Source organism: Sinohyriopsis cumingii, unplaced genomic scaffold (assembly GCF_028554795.1).
Source record: "Sinohyriopsis cumingii isolate HCF-2022 unplaced genomic scaffold, ASM2855479v2 utg000555l, whole genome shotgun sequence".
NCBI classification, from domain to species: Eukaryota; Metazoa; Mollusca; class Bivalvia; order Unionida; family Unionidae; genus Sinohyriopsis; species Sinohyriopsis cumingii.
Window position 1 is genome coordinate 358,398 of NW_028315910.1, and position 19,129 is coordinate 377,526.

Consider the following 19,129-nt stretch of genomic DNA (forward strand, 5'->3'; position numbering starts at 1 on the left):
AATAGAAAATTGACTTTTAAACAGTGAAGAAGAAACGAACATGTTATTTCTGAACAGTGAGGAACTGAAAATGGATTGCTTTTAGGGCGAAGTTTTGAAAATTGATAATCTTTAAACAGTTAAGAACAAAAAACAGTACAGAACTGAAAATGGATTATCTTTATTTAAAAAAAAACAGTGAAGAACTAAAAATGGATTTTTTTAAACAGCGAACAACTGAAAATAGATTATTTTTTTAAAGTGAAGAACTGAAAATATTTTTTGAAGTCAAGAATTGAAAATCGATTTTAAACTAAAGAAATTCAGATGAATTGTTTATAACAATGAAGGGCTAGAAATGAATTATTTTAAACTGTGAAGAACACAAGGTGGATTATTTTTAGACCTTGCATATAACTGAAATTAGGTTTTAAACGGTGAAAAAGAAATGAAAATGGATTATTTTAAACAGCGAGGAACTGAAAATCGATTATTTAAAAAAGAGTGAAGAACTGAGAATAGATTCTTTATAGTGAATAACTAAAAATGGCTCATTTATAAATTGTGAAGAACTGAAATGGATTATATTTAAATAGTCACGAGCAGAACATGGATTTTTAAACAGTGAAGAACTGAAGATGGATTACTTTTTTATGGATTTTTAAACAGTGGAGAGAAATGAAAACGAATTATTTCTAAATAGTGAAGAGATTTACTTTAACAGTGATGAACTGAAAATGTAATTTTTCCAACACCAAAGAACTGAAAATGAACTATTTTTAAACAGCGCAGAAATAAAAATGGATTATTTTTAAATATTTTAGAACTAAAAATGGATAATTGTTAAGAATGAAGAACTGAAATTGGATTATTTTTAAACAGTGAAGAAATAAAAATGGATTTTTTAAACAGCGAAGAACAGAAAATGGATTTTTAAACAATCATGAACTGACAAAAAGACTTTGTGGCTTAAGTGGTTAGAGCATCTGCCTCGAATGTGAGAGGTCATGAGTCTGAACCCCGTCTGAATCATACCAAATATTTAAAAAAATGGTAGAAGCAACTTCCTCGCTAGGCACCCAACATTAAGAGGTTAGTGTAGGACTGGTCGGCCTGGTGTCAGGATAATGTGAATGGGTGGAACATGATACTACATGTCTGTGGCATGATGCCCCAGTGCTAGACATCACTATAAACTGCCACACTGTGGACATCGTAGTGATATGACTGAAATATTGTTAAAGCTATGTTAAAAATTCCAAATCACACACATACAGAACTGAAAAGGATTATTTCAAACAATGAAGAACTGATGATCGATTACTTTTAAATAACAAGAACTAAAAATGAATTTAATTTTTAAACAGTGAATAACTGAGAATGAATTGTCTATAAACAGTATTAAAAAAACTGAAGGTAGATTATTTTTAGACAGTGAATAATTTTAAATGGATTTTTAAACGGAGAGAAGAAATGAAAATTATTTCTAAAGAGTGAAGAAGTGAAAATTGGTTATTCTTAACAGTGAAGAAGTGAAAATGTAATATTTTAAACAGCAAATAACTGAAAATAATTATTTTTAAACAGTGACGAAATAAAAATTGATTAGATTTATACTGAAGAAACAAAAATGAATTAGTTTTGAACATAAACAGTGAAGAACTGAAAATGGATTATTTTTAAACTGAAACTGTTAATGTATTTTTAAACAGTGAAGAACTGAAAATGGATTATTTTTAAACAGAAACTGTAAATGTAATTTTAAACAGTGAAGAACTGAAAATGGATTTTTTTTTAAACAGAAACTGAAAATGGATTTTCAAACAGTGAAAAACTAATGATGGATTATTTTTAAATAACAAACTAAAAATGAATTTTTAAACAGTGAAGTATTGAAAATGAATTATATATTAACAGCGAAGAACTGAAAATGGATTTTAAACAGTGAAGAACAGACGATGGATTGTTTTTAGACATCCAATAACTGATAATTGATTTTTTTTTTACCAGGGGAGAAGAAATAAAAATGGATTATTTTAAAACAAAACTGAGAACTGATTATCTTTTAAACTGAAGAATTGAAAATGGACTATTTTAAGCAGAAAAAAACTAAAAATAGATTTTTTTAATATGAGTGATGAACTGAAATTGGCTTCGTTTAAACGGAGAAGAACTGAAATTGGATTATTTTCAAACAGTGAAAAACTGAAAATAGAATCATTTTAAATGGAAGATATGGAAATGGATTATTTGTAAAAGTGAAGAACTGAAATTGGATTTTTTAACCATGAAGAAATGAAAGTGGATTATTTTTAAAATGAAGAACTAAAATTGATTATTTTAAGCAATGAAAAACAAAATGAATTTTAACTAAACTGATAATGGATTATTTTTGAAGCAGTGAAAAACAGAAAATGGACTGTTTTCAAACAGTGAAGAACTGAAACAGAATTTTCAAACCACAAAGAAATGAAAATGGATTATTTGTAAACAGTGAAGAACTGTAAATGGATCATTTTTAAACAGTAAAGAACAGAGAATAGATTGTAACCAAACTAAGAATGGATTATTTTTGAAACAGTAAAAAAAACAACAGAAAATGAATTTTTTAAATGGTGAAAAACAGAAAATGGATTATTTTTAAACAGTAAGTGAAGAACTGAAAATGATTAATTTTCAGCAGCAAAAAACAGAAAATGAATTCTAACTCAAAACTTGAAAATGGTTTATTTTTGAAACAGTTAAGTTCTGAAAACAGATTATTTTTAAACAGTGAAAAACAGAAAATGGATTAATTTTAAACAGTGAAGAATAGAGAATTAATTTTAACCAAACTGAGAATGAATTATTTTTTTAAACAGTGAAGTTCTGAAAATTGATATTGTAAACTGTGAAGTTCTGAAAATGGTTTATTTTTAAACAGTGAAGAACTGAAAATGGATTACCTTTACACAGTGAAGAACTGTGAATGAATTTTAACCAAACTGAGAATAGATTATTTTTGAAACTGTGAAAACAGAAAATGGATTATTTTTAAACAGTGAAATACAGAAAATGGATTATTTTGAAACAGTACTGTCAAGATCTGAAAACATAATTTTTCAACAGTGAAAAAACTAATCCTAAAAGCAGGCCATTAGACAAGATTTAACCTATAACATATTTGGACTAAGGTCCCACTAAATGCATTTATAATTTGTAACTTTAAAAGCATCTGGTGAAGAGTAATCAAGATGAGACAACTCAATGTTGGAGATTTGATACATTTGAAAGAGAATATTTTGGATCAGTAGTTTATTACACCCACAAGATGTATAATTTTCTAGGCAATTATATTATGCTAATTACTTATTTTCCACAATAAAAAATTGGTTTTCTTCTTGTCTCCAGTATATATACCACATTAGAAAATCCCCAAGTACAATTCATATGAGGACTTAATTTTCATTTCTCTCATATGATGACCTTCACCTTGTCACCACTGCATTTACTACATCAAGATTTAAATGTAAATTAACCAAATCCAGAAAGTTGTTAGGTAAAAACCACAAACATTATATTCCATTATACTTACAACTACTATGACCCCATTAAGAAAAATGTTCAAAACACTATTATATGCTGGAGCTCATAAAGTTTCATATGACACAGCAAAGAACTTTAGTGACATATATTTGCACACTACCATGTATCTTTATGCCTAAATACTTTGTAGAGAACACCTTTCACCAGAGCTGACCCACTGATTCATTGACCCATATTCATTAAAATCAGAGATTGTCTCATAAATATTTTGTAAACACAAATTTTTGGCAAGCTTTCAAAACGAATAGCAAAATTAAAAAAGACTAAATTTGAACATATTGTAAAAAAAACAACTGAATGCTGCCTCAGTGTGAAAGGCTTGTCAATTAGAACTCAGATCAATTAGCAGCACAGAAGCAATTATGCAATGATTAACACCTGGATTATGAGTGACTTAAATGTCAGCTGTCAATAGGTCAACTGCAGAAAGAGTGCAAGAAAAAGCCAGAAAAATAGAAACTAAATTTCTCATTTTCATTCCTTCAAGTAATATATTCTTCTCACAAGTAATGTGTGTAGATATGACTGATTTTAAAGAGATGACTGATTTTAAAGATATGACCGATTTTAAAGAGATGTCTGTTTGACAGTTCCTCAAACCAGGCATTTCACCTTTAGTTTGGGGTTAGCTTTTAGGAAAACTCCACAATGAAGAGCCTCAGAAATAAAAGACTTGGTTTTTCAAAGATGAGACCCACACATATAAATTGAATAGTACTTGTATCATAAGAGATTAAAATCACAGCAATTTGTGACCTGTTTTTAGCAATCAGAGATTATAATAATGGCTATTTGTGACTTGTTTTCAGCCATCAGAGATCATAATCACAGCTATCTGTGAACTGCTTTCAGGGATCAAAAATTAAAATCATGGCTAGCTGTGAATTGTTTTCAACTATCGAATGTTAACGTCATGGCTATTTGTGAATTGTTTTCAGCGATCCTTAAAAAAGCAGATTCATTAAAAGATCTACCTCTAAGATGATAGCACACATCACATCTACCTGGACATTTACCTCTGCATCTTGAACGTATTTTCTGATATTCCTTTCTTATAATAGGTCATGATGGTGGGAAAAATCTGGGAGCACTATCTCTATAACAATTTTTAACATTTCAACTCAGAAGCAGAATCATATCTAGAAAGACTCAAATGTGGGGCTACTTTTGGGTTGTCCTTGATAGCATCTGGAATTCCAAAGCTCTTTACAAACATCTGTAATAGTAAGTATTCTGTGCAGTCCGAAATTTTTTTTTTTTAAATCTCCGCACTCAAGAAGCAGATGAACATATAATGTCTGATGACATCACAAAGTCTTTTTGTTCTTTACACGTTCAGTTTTACCTATGAATGAGCGTTACAAAATAATGTATAAACATGTGACTCCAGTGTTCATAAAGTTACCCCAAAAATCATGAATAAAATTTGGTTGGAGTTGCAATTTACCACACAACGTTAAACTTCATCATCACTACGATGTCATGTCATAAAAGTTGTATGACACACTGCAACAAAACATTTAGCTTTGTCACATAGTAACATCACTGAATAATGAAAGTTCTGTTTCTGCATTTAACCTGACCTTAAGTTAACAAGATTATATTCAATGACAACAAATAACTGCAAAATAAGTCACCCAATCTTTAAACTAAAAGTCATTCATTTGATAAAATCCATATTCAATGATAAAGTCCAAAATTGTTTAACATTTTGTTGAACTTAATACTGACATTAGTAAAATACATTCCTGTTGAAAAAGAAAAGTAATGCAATGTTCTCACATCCCATCACAGTAAACTGTTTATATATGCTGTATATATCAAGTGCATGATACATGTATGTAAATATATTTCTGACATTTTTATAGGTCATGTTTACTTGTTTATATGTTTCAAGTGACTGATAGATCCACTAGGCCTGATACTTATTTCATCTGTGTATTAATTATTTGGTTATTTAGTTTGTACTGTGTAAAAGATGTTACTGTAAACTTATATTAATTATATGATTAATAATTAAGATTATTTAATTTTACATATTTAAAAATATGCTTTTAAACTATGCATATCCATAATTTTGTTATTATTTCTTTTTTATTGCCAATTATGGTCCCTCATAAAACATTTTTATGAACTGTTCCTGAAAACTGATGAAATTAAATCATGCAAAATCTTTTCATTTTGAATGCAATATATTTCCTTCGTGAAAGTCATTTGACAGTGATACATTGAAAATTTTCTTTACACTCAGATGTACAAAGTTTGATGGTGACACATTGAAAATTTTCATTAGACACAGATGTACAAAGTTTGAAATTCCTAGGAACAACATGTAAAACAAAATATTTTGGTGAATTTTGCAAAACAACGAATATCACAAAGTACCGAGATTATTTTAACAAAAAATTTAATGCAACAAAATGTAATGAAATATCTGCAAAACTGTAAAGACGCTTAAAAAAATTGTAATTTACACTACTTTAGGTTAGTAGCCAAAAGATGTGCGGCAGATGCAGCCAGAAGTTTGATATGCTGCAAATATACATTGATGAAAGCGATATAAAATTATTTTTTTTAATATCAGTCAAACAATGTCCATTAAAGAAATAATTTCTGAGGTAGTTATCTGAGCTACCATGATTTTTTTCTTTCTACTGATATATTTTGCTTTCATACGGATTTTTATATGCATTTAAACAAAATGGCAAATCATGCTGATATTGTGTTGTTTAGTTTCAACATGGCCGCACATCTTTTTACAATGGTGTTTTAATCTTGTACAGACAAACCTCTTTCTCCCCTCCTCCTACAATGATTTATGGCTGTGCTTCGGTCATACAGCTGGTGATCATCAACTTCCCACTTATCAAAATCTCATAAACATCCATAGTAATTTCTACGATTATGATTTAATTTAGCAACTTGTAATAATGTCCAGCATTTTCATTTAGGTTTGCATCCTTGACGAAAACACAAATTTGCATAATATTAATAATATTAATAGCATGCTGACAATTAACAATAATGTTCCCATAATGTTTAATAATAGTGGCCTTTGGTGTTATGACTAATTAAACAACTGTTTGTATATGTTTAACAGCCATACTGTAATGGCCAATTTAATGTCCAAGAAATATTTATTTGACGAGAATATTTTCATTTTTTTACAAATTGCAATAAATGTACAGATATTATGCACATGATGACATTTCAAAATCTGCCTTTTGTTGGAGTCGACGGAATTTTGAAAGTGAGAAATTAATTTGCCACCCACTGTATCTTGTTTAAAACAAGGACCGAGGCATAGCCAAATGCTATAGTTCATTTCCCAGCCTGCACAGCTCAGCTAAGATGAAGTCCAAGTCTGCCTTGGTAATGGCTGGGTTGGAAATGGCAGCACGGAAGAAGTTAGGGAGGTCATCCAGAGGTTGGTATTGAAGCATGATGGTTCCCTTTTCCATCATCATGGCCTTCAACCTTGGTGCCACCTGTAAAGAGAAAGAAAAAGTTAATATAGATTGAGAAAGAGCATCAACTACATTGACACCAGTAAAATGTACTACAGTGGAACCTGTCTTGAAAGACCACCCCTTCTGACAAAACATAATGGTCTCTCATGACAGGTGGTCTCACATAACAGGTTATAGCACTATATAATCTCTAAATTTGTACATGGAGAACCTGGTCTCTCAAGACAGGTGGTCTCTCATAGCAGTGTCTCTCAAGACAGGTTTTACTGTACCTTTAAAGCAGAGTCTTGGAATTTAAGGACTTTTAGTTATGAAGAAAATAGCTATCTTGTTTCATGGAAGCATACAATCAACATATTATAATTATATCCATATGGCTTGCTATACAACCGTACAATCAACATATTTTCATTATATTTATATGGGTTGGTACACAATTGTACTATGAACATATTATCATAATATTCATATGGGTTGGTACACAACTGTACTATGAACATATTATCATTCATATGGGTTGGTACACTACTGTACAATCAACATATTTTCATTATATGCATATGGGTTGGTACACAACTGTACTATGAACATATTATCATAATATGCATATGGGTTGGTACACTACTGTACTATGAACATATTATCATAATATGCATATGGATTGGTACACTACTGTTCAATCAACATATTTTCATTATATTCATATGGGTTGGTACACTACTGTACTGTTCTTGGCATCCGTCCGTCTACGAGAGATGATGGCATAGCTCGAAAGTACGCTTTTGCTTATCCTTCTTTTTAGCTCTCTTTTCAGCTTGCTTTATTCTTCTCTTTTCCTCTGCATTTTGAACTCCCTGCCTGACAGCTAGACGCCAGCTGGAACGGTTGTTTGCACAGCTCTCCCAGTCGTTGACATTGATGTTTGCTGTCTTCATATCCTTCTTGCAAACATCTTGGTAGCGCAGATGTGGTCGTCCAGTTGGTCGTGCACCTTCTGCTAACTCCCCATATAACAGGTCCTTGGGAATGCGACCTGGCTCCATTCTCTTGACATGGCTGAGCCAGCGAAGGCGCCTCTCGCTGAGTATGGAGAACATGCTGTTCATGTTGGCGTGTTCTAGAACCTCTGTGTTGGGTACTTTGTCCTGCCACTGGATGTGCAGAATGCGCCGCAGACATCTCAGGTGGAAGCTGTTGAGTTTCCTCTCGTGTCTTGCATAGATGGTCCATGTTTCGCTGCTGTAGAGAAGTGAGCTGAGCATGCACGCTTGGTAGACACGCAGTTTGGTCTTCTCTGTGAGGTTGGGGTTGTTCCAGACCCTCTGGTTAAGTCTGGCCATCACTGCTGCTGCCTTGGCAATCCTGCCGCCCACCTCAGAATCAATGGAGAGTGAGCTGGAGATGTTAGACCCGAGGTATGTGAAGTTCTCAACAACTTCCAAATTGTACCCATCGACGGAGACAGAGGGAGGGGAGTCTATGTCCTGTGCCATGACATTCGTTTTCTTCAAACTGATGGTCAGTCCAAATTCCTTACATGCATGGGAGAGGCAGCATACCAGCTGCTGAAGTCCATCTTCCGTGTGTGATGTCAAGGCTGCATCGTCGGCAAAGAGCAATTCACGGATGAGTACCTCTGTGACTTTAGTCTTAGCACGGAGACGGGCGATGTTGAACAGCTTGCCATCAGCCCTGGTATGGATGTACATTCCCTCGCTGCAGTCCTTGAATGCGTACTGGAGAAGCATGGAGAAGAAGATGGCAAAGAGCATCGGTGCAAGGACACAGCCTTGTTTGACTCCGCTAATGACTGGGAATGCTTCAGATGTTGCGCCATTGAAGCACACTGTGCTGTGCATGTTCTCGTGGAACGACATAATGACAGCAAGCAGACGTGGGGGGCAGCCGATCTTCTGCAGGAGTCTGAAGAGTCCACTCCGACTAACCATGTCAAACGCCTTCGTCAGGTCTATGAAGGCAATGTAGAGGGGCATCTGCTGCTCGCGAGACTTCTCCTGCAGCTGACGTAGTGAGAAGATCATGTCTACAGTTGACCTGCCGGCTCGACATCCACACTGGGACTCTGGGTAGACGCGGGAGGCTAGGATCTGCAAGCGTGCCAAGGCAACACGGGCGAAGGCCTTTCCGACGATGCTGAGGAGGGAGATGCCCCGATAGTTGTTGCAGTCGCTACGGTCTCCTTCGTTTTTGTACAAAGTGATGATGTTGGCGTCACGCATGTCCTGTGGGATGTATCCCTGTTCCCAGCAAAGGCAGAGGAGTGTGTGTAGGGGCTGGAGCAGTGCTGGTTTTCCGCTCTTAAGGACTTCAGGCGGAATGCCGTCGCTTCCAGGAGCCTTCCCACAGGCAAGGCAATCGATGGCTTTTCCGAGCTCTTCCAGGGTGGGCTGTGTGTCTAGCTCCTCCATGACAGGCAGGTCTGGAATGGCATCCAGGGCAGTTCCAGTGACATTCTTTTGGGTTGCATATACTGTACTACTGTACTATGAACATATAATATGCATATGGGTTGGTACACTATTGTACAATCAACATATCACAATATGCATATGGGTTGGTACACTACTGTACAATCAACATATTTTCATTATATTCATATGGGTTGATACATAACTGTACAATCAAAATATTATCATAATATGCATATGGGATGGTACACTACTGTACTATGAACATATCATAATATGCATATGGGTTGGTACACTACTGTACAATCAACATATTATCATAATATGCACATGGGTTGGTACACTACTGTACAATTAACATATTATCATTATATTCATATTGGTTGGTACACTACTGTACAATCAACATATTATAATATGCATATGGGTTTGTACACTACTGTACAATCAACATATTATCATAATATGCATAATATGCATATGGGTTGGTACACTACTGTACTATGAACATATTATCAACATATTATCATAATATTCATATGGGTTGGTACACTACTGTACTATGAACATATTATCATAATATTCATATGGATTGGTACACTACTGTACAATCAACATATTTTCATTATATTCATATGGGTTGGTACACTACTGTACTATGAACATATTATCATAATATGCATATGGGTTGGTACACTACTGTACAATCAACATATTTTCATTATATTCATATGGGTTGATACATAACTGTACAATCAACATATTACCATAATATGCATATGGGTTGGTACACTACTGTACTATGAACATATTATCATAATATGCATATGGGTTGGTACACTACTGTACAATCAACATATTTTCATTATATTCATATGGGTTGATACATAACTGTACAATCAACATATCACCATAATATGCATATGGGTTGGTACACTACTGTACTATGAACATATTATCATAATATGCATATGGGTTGGTACACTACTGTACTATGAACATATTATCATAATATGCATATGGGTTGGTACACTACTGTACAATCAACATATTATGATAATATTCATATGGGTTGGTACACTACTGTACTATGAACATATTATCATAATATTCATATGGGTTGGTACACTACTGTACTATGAACATATTATCATAATATGCATATGGGTTGGTACACTACTGTACAATCAACATAATTTCATTATATTCATATGGGTTGATACATAAATGTACAATCAACATATTACCATAATATGCATATGGGTTGGTACACTACTGTACTATGAACATAGTATCATAATATGCATATGGGTTGGTACACTACTGTACAATCAACATATTTTCATTATATTCATATTGGTTGGTACACTACTGTACAATCAACATATTATAATATGCATATGGGTTTGTACACTACTGTACAATCAACATATTATCATAATATGCATAATATGCATATGGGTTGGTACACTACTGTACTATGAACATATTATCAACATATTATCATAATATTTATATAGGTTGGTACACTACTGTACTATGAACATATTATCATAATATTCATATGGATTGGTACACTACTGTACAATCAACATATTTTCATTATATTCATATGGGCTGGTACACTACTGTACTATGACCATATTATCATAATATGCATATGGGTTGGTACACTACTGTACAATCGACATATTTTCATTATATTCATATGGGTTGATACATAACTGTACAATCAACATATTACCATAATATGCATATGGGTTGGTACACTACTGTACTATGAACATATTATCATAATATGCATATGGGTTGGTACACTACTGTACTATGAACATATTATCATAATATGCATATGGGTTGGTACACTACTGTACAATCAACATATTATCATAATATGCATATGGGTTGGTACACTAATGTACAATCAACATATTATCATAATATTCATATGGGTTGGTACACTACTGTACAATCATCATATTATCATAATATGCATATGGGTTGGTACACTACTGTACAATCAACATATTATCATAATATGCATAATATGCATATGGGTTGGTACACTACTGTACTATGAACATATTATCAACATATTATAATAATATTCATATGGGTTGGTACACTACTGTACTATGAACATATCATAATATTCATATGGGTTGGTACACTACTGTACAATCAAGATATTTTCATTATATTCACATGGGTTGGTACACTACTGTACAATCAACATATTTTCATTATATTCACATGGGTTGGTACACTACTGTACAATCAACATATTTTCATTATATTCACATGGGTTGGTACACTACTGTACAATCAACATATTTTCATTATATTCACATGGGTTGGTACACTACTGTACAATCAACATATTTTCATTATATTCATATGGGTTGGTACACTACTGTACAATCAAGATATTTTCATTATATGCATATGGGTTGGTACACTACTGTACAATCAACATATTTTCATTATATGCATATGGGTTGGTACACTACTGTACAATAAATAATTTCTATCTACATAATAAACAAATATAAATTCATTTATTTCTATCCAGAAAGTTTTTTAGTAATAAACACTTGATGGTGGAGACAAGGTAAAACAGATTTTATAAATACTAATAGGTTTAGGATAATATAGCAAAATTAACGATAAAGCTAAGAAAATCTGTGAGAAAATGGATAATTATCAAATATATTATAGGATTAAATGATAACAGTTGATTATTTATCGATGTAAAATTTTTACTTAATCATCCACGAAATAAATAAAGTCCAAAATACTTTGTGAGCTATTAGGCAATAATTTATACATCCATAAATACCCAACCATGATCATTTAGTCTTTATAATTCCAATTTTCTTCCTTTCTGTCATCGTGTCTACAAATTTCATGAACAAATCATTTCAATGTAGATAGCTCATAGTTTTATTTCATTCCCCTCTTCATATTGTACCAGAATAGGCATCCCCATCTTTGCTTGCCAAGAGTTGTTGACTCTTATGTAGTAATATATGGTAAAGTGTCCAAGTGGGTCATGGAAGTGATCTAAGGCACTTGGTATGGTCATTTTATTAAATTTTCTCTTGGCTTTGTTGTTTAAACCATGCTATTACTTTTCTGAGCAAAACAATTATGGATGACAAATGTCTTAGCGTTTATTGTTCTTGCTTTCTACACATTTTGATCTTTCAAAAGCAACAATTCTGCCAATTTTTTGCGGGAATGCCTGTTCATGATATAACGCTGACCTTTAATAACACCTGGTGGAACATACTATTTAAGCAAAATGCAATAATTTCTTAATGTAGATTGGCTTGCAAAGCCTGCCATGTTTTCTTTGGCAAAATGGGTGAGTGTTGGAGCGCAGGAAGGACTGTTTTAACTTCTGATGGGCAATACATATCAGGGGGTTCCAAATTTTGATCAGAAATCACGTGATGAGTGGTTGGGGACTTTTTGTTGTTATTAATATTGTGTAAGGCATTCACATTTTTAAAGCATCACATGAATTCATCTAGAACCAAAAGTATTCTGCAGAATTTAACATTGTGACCATAAAAATTCCAGATCAGTATCAAATGATCATTTATATCCAATCAGATTTCAGAACAATTGGAATTATTATTTATCGATTATAAAGATAGATACACAGACTGACAGATAGGCAGACATCAGCTCTAAATAGAAAGATGGACACAGAAATGTAAACAAGTAGACAGATACAGAGATAGGCAGATACATAAATAGATATGTAAACAGGTAGACAGATACAGAGATAGGCAGATACACAAATAGATATGTAAACAGATAGAAAGATATAGACAAAGGCTGATACGCAAATAGATATGTAAACATGTAGACAGATATAGATATAGGCAGATACACAAATAGATATGTAAACAGGTATACAGATATAGAGATAGGCTGATACACAAATAGATATGTAAACAGGTAGACATATATTGAGATAGGCAGATACACAAATAGATATGTAAGCAGGTAGACATATATAGAGATAGGCACATACACAAATATATGTGTAAACAGGTAGACAGAGAGATAGGCAGATACACAAATAGATATGTAAACAGGTAGACATATATAGAGATAGGCAGATACACAAATAGATATGTAAACAGGTAGACATATATAGAGATAGGCAGATACAAAAATAGATATGTAAACAGGTATACAGGTATAAAGATAGGCAGATACACAAATAAATATGTAAACAGGTAGACATATATAGAGATAGGCAGATACACAAATAGATATGTAAACAGGTAGACATATATAGAGATAGGCAGATACACAAATAGATATGTAAACAGGTATACAGCTATAAAAATAGGCAGATACACAAATAGATATGTAAACAGGTAGACAGGTATAAAGATAGGCAGATACACAAATAGATATGTAAACAGGTAGACAGAGATAGGCAGATACACAAATAGATATGTAAACAGGTAGACAGATATAGAGATAGGCAGCTACAAAAATAGATATGCAACAGAAAGATAGGTTGACAGAGATAGTTATGTTGATAGACAAAAAGATATTTAACTTATGGAGCAAACTTCTTCTCTCTGGACCATCAGGCATTTGTCGCAAAGCAGGTGGGACGTACCAGAAGCAAACATTTGGCCCATCCATCTGTCAAAAGGCATAAAACCAAATTAGACACAAATTATTATATTTTCAGTTATTACAAAATAAGAAAAGAAAAATCCCAAGAAATTGGCATAATTAAATTTTTTTACCATTTTCTTAACAATTTAATGTATTTTGCTCTACTGAGAAAACCAGGATGATGTTAAGCAATTTACAAACATGAATATACTTGCACCTCTCCCACATTCCACCCCTACTCCATGATGGAGATTAATATAAAAAAGGAGATCAACTCTTCTGAAATAGTGCAAGTTAGATGCATGTTCAACACGCACATCTTCTGATGATAACCAAAATGTGCTAATACACTAAAAACTATAATAGTTAGATTTGCAAAATTCTGTCATATATTACAATCTGCTGCAAGTCAAAAAGAGCGATAACGCTTACAAAAATCAGTAAGTCAAAATAAGCAACAGCTCTTACAAAAACCACAGTAAATCATTCTTACAAAACTCACCAAGTCAAAAATGGGCAATAACTCTTACAAAAACAAGCACAATGAGTTTGCAATTTATGCACAAATACATAAATGTCATAATATGTAACAAGATTCTTCGAGACAAGTTACATTCACAAGATTCTACCATGCACTACATTTAGCTGCAGGGCAGGTGTGGCAATAACTCTAAAATAAACGGAAAGTACCGTAATTGGTTGACATGCTCATCTTTGGATGATGGCCATAACATGTACAAAGTTTCAAAACAAAGCTAGTTAGCCAGTGAAAATTTTGATCCTAGAAACGTTCACAATATTCTATCATAATCTACATTTGGCTCTCACCAAGTAGGGGAAATAACTCTAAAATAATGTGCTGGAGCACAAAGATTTGCTGGTAAGATTATAATATTTATAAAGTATAACAGTGATCCATCAACAACTTTTGAACTTATGACCAAAAAATGGTGGACCAGTTGTGTTCACAAGATTCTGACATACATACACTGAATTCAGCTTCAAAACTAAAAGGGGAAGAACTCTAACAAAACTTGTGGAACCAATTTGATTTGTCAATATGTCCATTTTCAGGAAAAGAACAACATACATGTACTTAGAAAGCTGCATAGCAATTCACCAACAAAAATCTCTTAAAGCGACAGACACTCAAATGTCTCAGAAGAATTTCCAGGAATTCAAGATACAGCAATTTCTCTCTTTTAACTTCTGAGTTCTAAAACCATCTCTGATACTATTCAGCAAAAATAAGATTTTCAAATTAGCTGCTGTGATGGACATAATGGGTGTGAGACTGGTATTATTTTCATTAAGACCAAGTAGACATCATTGTAAGTCTTTTGCTGAAACCCCATATAAATATGATCATCCAGTCAGAAAAAGTTGTGACAAAAATTTTAAAGATGGCTGTTGTGGCAGCCATATTGGATATACAATTTGCCCTGTTTTCATTAAGGACCAGCTAGGTACCATAAGAAGTCTATTGGTGAAAACTCCATGTTGATAAGGCCGTTCATTTGGAAAGAACAGTGATAATATTTTCGAGATGGTCACCGTGGTGACCAGAATGAGAGTCTGATTGATTTATTTTTATCTGGGACAAATTAGGATCATATAATGCCTTTTGTTAAACCATTCAGAACGAGTATCAATAACAAGATTTTCAAGATGTCTGCTATACTTGATATCAAATTGGCATAATAAAGTACCCATTATAGGAATTCTTCAAGTAAAAACCAGGTCAATATGACTTTCCATTCAGGAAGAGTAGCAATATATAACAATGTTTTTAAGATGGCCGACTAGACACCATAAGAAGTTCTTCAGTCAAAATCCCAAGTTGTTATAACCATCCATTCAAGTAGAGCAGCAATAATATCTTCACTGTGGTGACCATATTAAATGTCTGATCGGTACTATTTTCATTTAAGACCAGCTAGCATCTTAAGAAGTCTTCCAGTGAAAATCCCATGTCAACATGACTCTTCATTCAGGACGAGTAACAATGACAGGAGTTTCAAAACAGCTATTGTTGTGACAATATTGGACATCAGATCAGCAACATTTTTACCAGGTAGACATATAAGTTGTCTTGTAGTGAAAACCTCATGCCGATTAGAATTATAATGGTACAAAGATTTCCAAGATGGCCACTGTATTAGCCATGCTGGATGTATAAGCAAGACAATATTAGTTTCAGACCAACTAGACCTTAGGAAGTCTTCAGGTGAAAGCCACATGTGGATATGACTTTCCATTCAGGAAGAGCAGTAATAATATTTTCAAGATGACTGTGGTGGTGGCCGTATTTGATGTCAGATCACCACACTTTGGACCAACCAGACAGAGTGACAACGCCATGTTTATGTGGCCATCCATCTATTCAGGAGGAGTAATGATAAAGTTTTTAAAATGGTCACTCTGGTGGCCATTTTGGACATTCAAGGAACTCTATTTTTAATTCAGACAAGCTAGAGCATGGGATTAATGTGTGACTTTCCATTCAGGAAGAGTAGTTACAACAAAAACATATGCTAACAGGCAAATGACACAAAACAGGCCATTCCATAAACTCCAGTAGAGCTAAAAACTTTGGAACAAGTTGCACTAATGAGACTGTGTGCAGGATAAAAGGACAGATGAACATGAGTAGACCCTTGTCTTAATGCAACGCCACCTTTTTATGGAGATACAAATTTTATTGCTAATTTCTTTCTAACGTACACTTAAAATCCAAGAAATTTCCACGTGAAAATTTCCAAGTTTACATTAAGGGGGCAAGTTAATGTCAAACGAACTCAAGATAATTGGGAACAAATGTGAAAGCTACAATTCTGAAAAATAATGTAAACTTGCTTTCTTTAGTAAGCTTCTTGGTTTTTGTGCAGTTCAGGAAAGGATCACATCCACAAAATTAAAAAAAATGTTTTTTTAAAAACCAATAAAAAATAAGTAGTGACAAATCCATTACCTATAATATCCAAATTTTATCAAACCCATTGAATAACAAAAGTTGCTACCTATAATATCCTAATTTTATCAAACCCATTGAATTACAAAGTTGAAAACAGTTGCCACCCAAGCTTGACACCAATATTAAAATCATTCTGTCTGACAATCAGATGATGATGTACTTAAAAATAAAAACAAAAAAATAAAGTTTCCTTAAAATATGTGGTCATGGAAAACTAATGATTTATGGTACTTACTTCATGGTTGACAACTTCAAATTCTTCCCGGGCTTCTAGATTTTGTAGCATATACCTGTATGTAGACAAATACATGTGTATTTCATGGCATTGTTTTCATCGCTTTTGTGTTTTATCCATCCTTTAACAAATAACTTGTCAACAGTAATGTCTGTCCAAGTCAGTCTATACTTACACAAGTCAGTCTATACTTACACAAGTCTGTCTATACTTACACAAGTCAGTCTCTACTTACTCAAGTCTGTCTATACTTACACAAGTCTGTCTATACTTACACAAGTCAGTCTCCCAGTTGGCAGCCTACCATGACTGAGAAAAGATGACCATATTTTTTGCCTTTTTTTCCTTAAGTTTTTTTAATCTGGAAGCATTCCTTGGGCAAGATTGCAGATGGGTTAAAATTTTGAAGTTTCATCTGTAGTTAAGAACCTTGCTTGTAACCCAAACTCTGTCAACAATGATTGAGACAATAGTCGTAATTTGCATGCTGTCTTCATCTGTAATCAAGAATCTTGCTTGTAACCCAAGTTATGTCAACACTGATTGAGACAATAGTCATAATTTGCATGCTGTCTTCATCTGTAATCAAGAATCTTGCTTGTAACCCAAACTCTGTCAACACTGATTGAGACAATAGTCGTAATTTGCATGCTGTCTTCATCTGTAATCAAGAATCTTGCTTGTAACCCAAACTCTGTCAACAGTGATTGAGAGATATTGGCCATACCTTGCAGGCTGTCTTTATCTAAAAACAGGACTTGTAACACAAGCTCTGTCTAGACTGATTTAGAGACAGTGGTCATATATAACAAGACTGCTTCCGATCCTGTAGACACCTCCCAGGGTAGGACTGGTGGTAAGGGTAATGGGGAATGGAACCATGTCAAGAGTCAACAAACAACTGTGACTACCATGGTCTATGGATTTCACCTAGTTTCAAATCACTTTAGAATTTCCAACAAATTTCTGATACACACTGCAAGCTTTCAATGACACAAAGAAAGTTAACAAACCAAAATACATTTTATTGAGTTTCCATCAAAGTTTGTGCCTTGGCAGTGTAAACGGTAAACAAAATAACTTCAGTAATGAATAACTTTATGACTTTTAAGGATGTCCTTCATATCTGAGGAATACCTGTGAACCATCAAATATTTAGAAACAAGATCTAACACACACAAAAATATTCACTACAAACTGGTTAAAAATTAACCACCAATGACAATTTACGATGAGGATTAGCAACATTAATTACAAAAGGTCTAAGCTGGCAATTTGAATTTTAAAATAAGTTATTCCAAGTCATTCAGAGAACAATAATTACACAAGGACAAAGCAATTTGTGTTTTAATAAAAGTTATTCTATTTAAATCAGTCAGTCAACATTAGTTACAAATGGATTGAGTAGGCAATTTGCCATTTAATAAAAGTTATTCTATTTCAGTCAGACAACATAAACAAAATGTTCACATTAATGTTTGAGACAACAGAACCAAACGACCATATAACATTATTTTAACTATTACTAATCATAAATAATAGACATAAAAATACTTACTTCGCCTTTTCAAAATTTTGATCTATCTGAGCTCTGAATCCAGCATCACCCTTCAAAAAGGTGGAAAAAGAATGACATGCAATTGCTATAGATAGATTTAGAGTCTGATATTTAAACATGTAGGTAACTTACTGTATTATTTATATACATGCAATTGCTATAGATAGATTTAGAGTCTGATAGGTAAACATGTAGGTAACTTACTGTATTATTTATATACATGCAATTGCTATAGATGGATTTAGAGTC

At 33.3% G+C, this 19,129-nt stretch overlaps 1 protein-coding gene across 5 annotated transcripts in view; it reads right to left on the reverse strand.

Annotated features, from left to right (window-relative positions):
* Positions 1 to 144: 144 nt before the first annotated feature.
* LOC149773788 (glutamate decarboxylase 1-like) overlaps positions 145 to 19,129 on the reverse strand; it is a 112,665-nt gene continuing 93,680 nt past the window's right edge. For all 5 annotated transcript variants that reach the window (XM_089945996.1, XM_089945999.1, XM_089945998.1 and 2 more), the window contains 4 exons: positions 18,881 to 18,930; positions 17,323 to 17,377; positions 14,048 to 14,137; positions 145 to 7,052 (listed from right to left, as the gene is read on the reverse strand). In XM_089945996.1, coding sequence (XP_089802122.1) covers positions 6,879 to 7,052; positions 14,048 to 14,137; positions 17,323 to 17,377; positions 18,881 to 18,930 — 369 coding nt within the window. In that variant the 3' untranslated portion in view covers positions 145 to 6,878. The remainder of the gene's footprint in view (positions 7,053 to 14,047; positions 14,138 to 17,322; positions 17,378 to 18,880; positions 18,931 to 19,129) is intronic.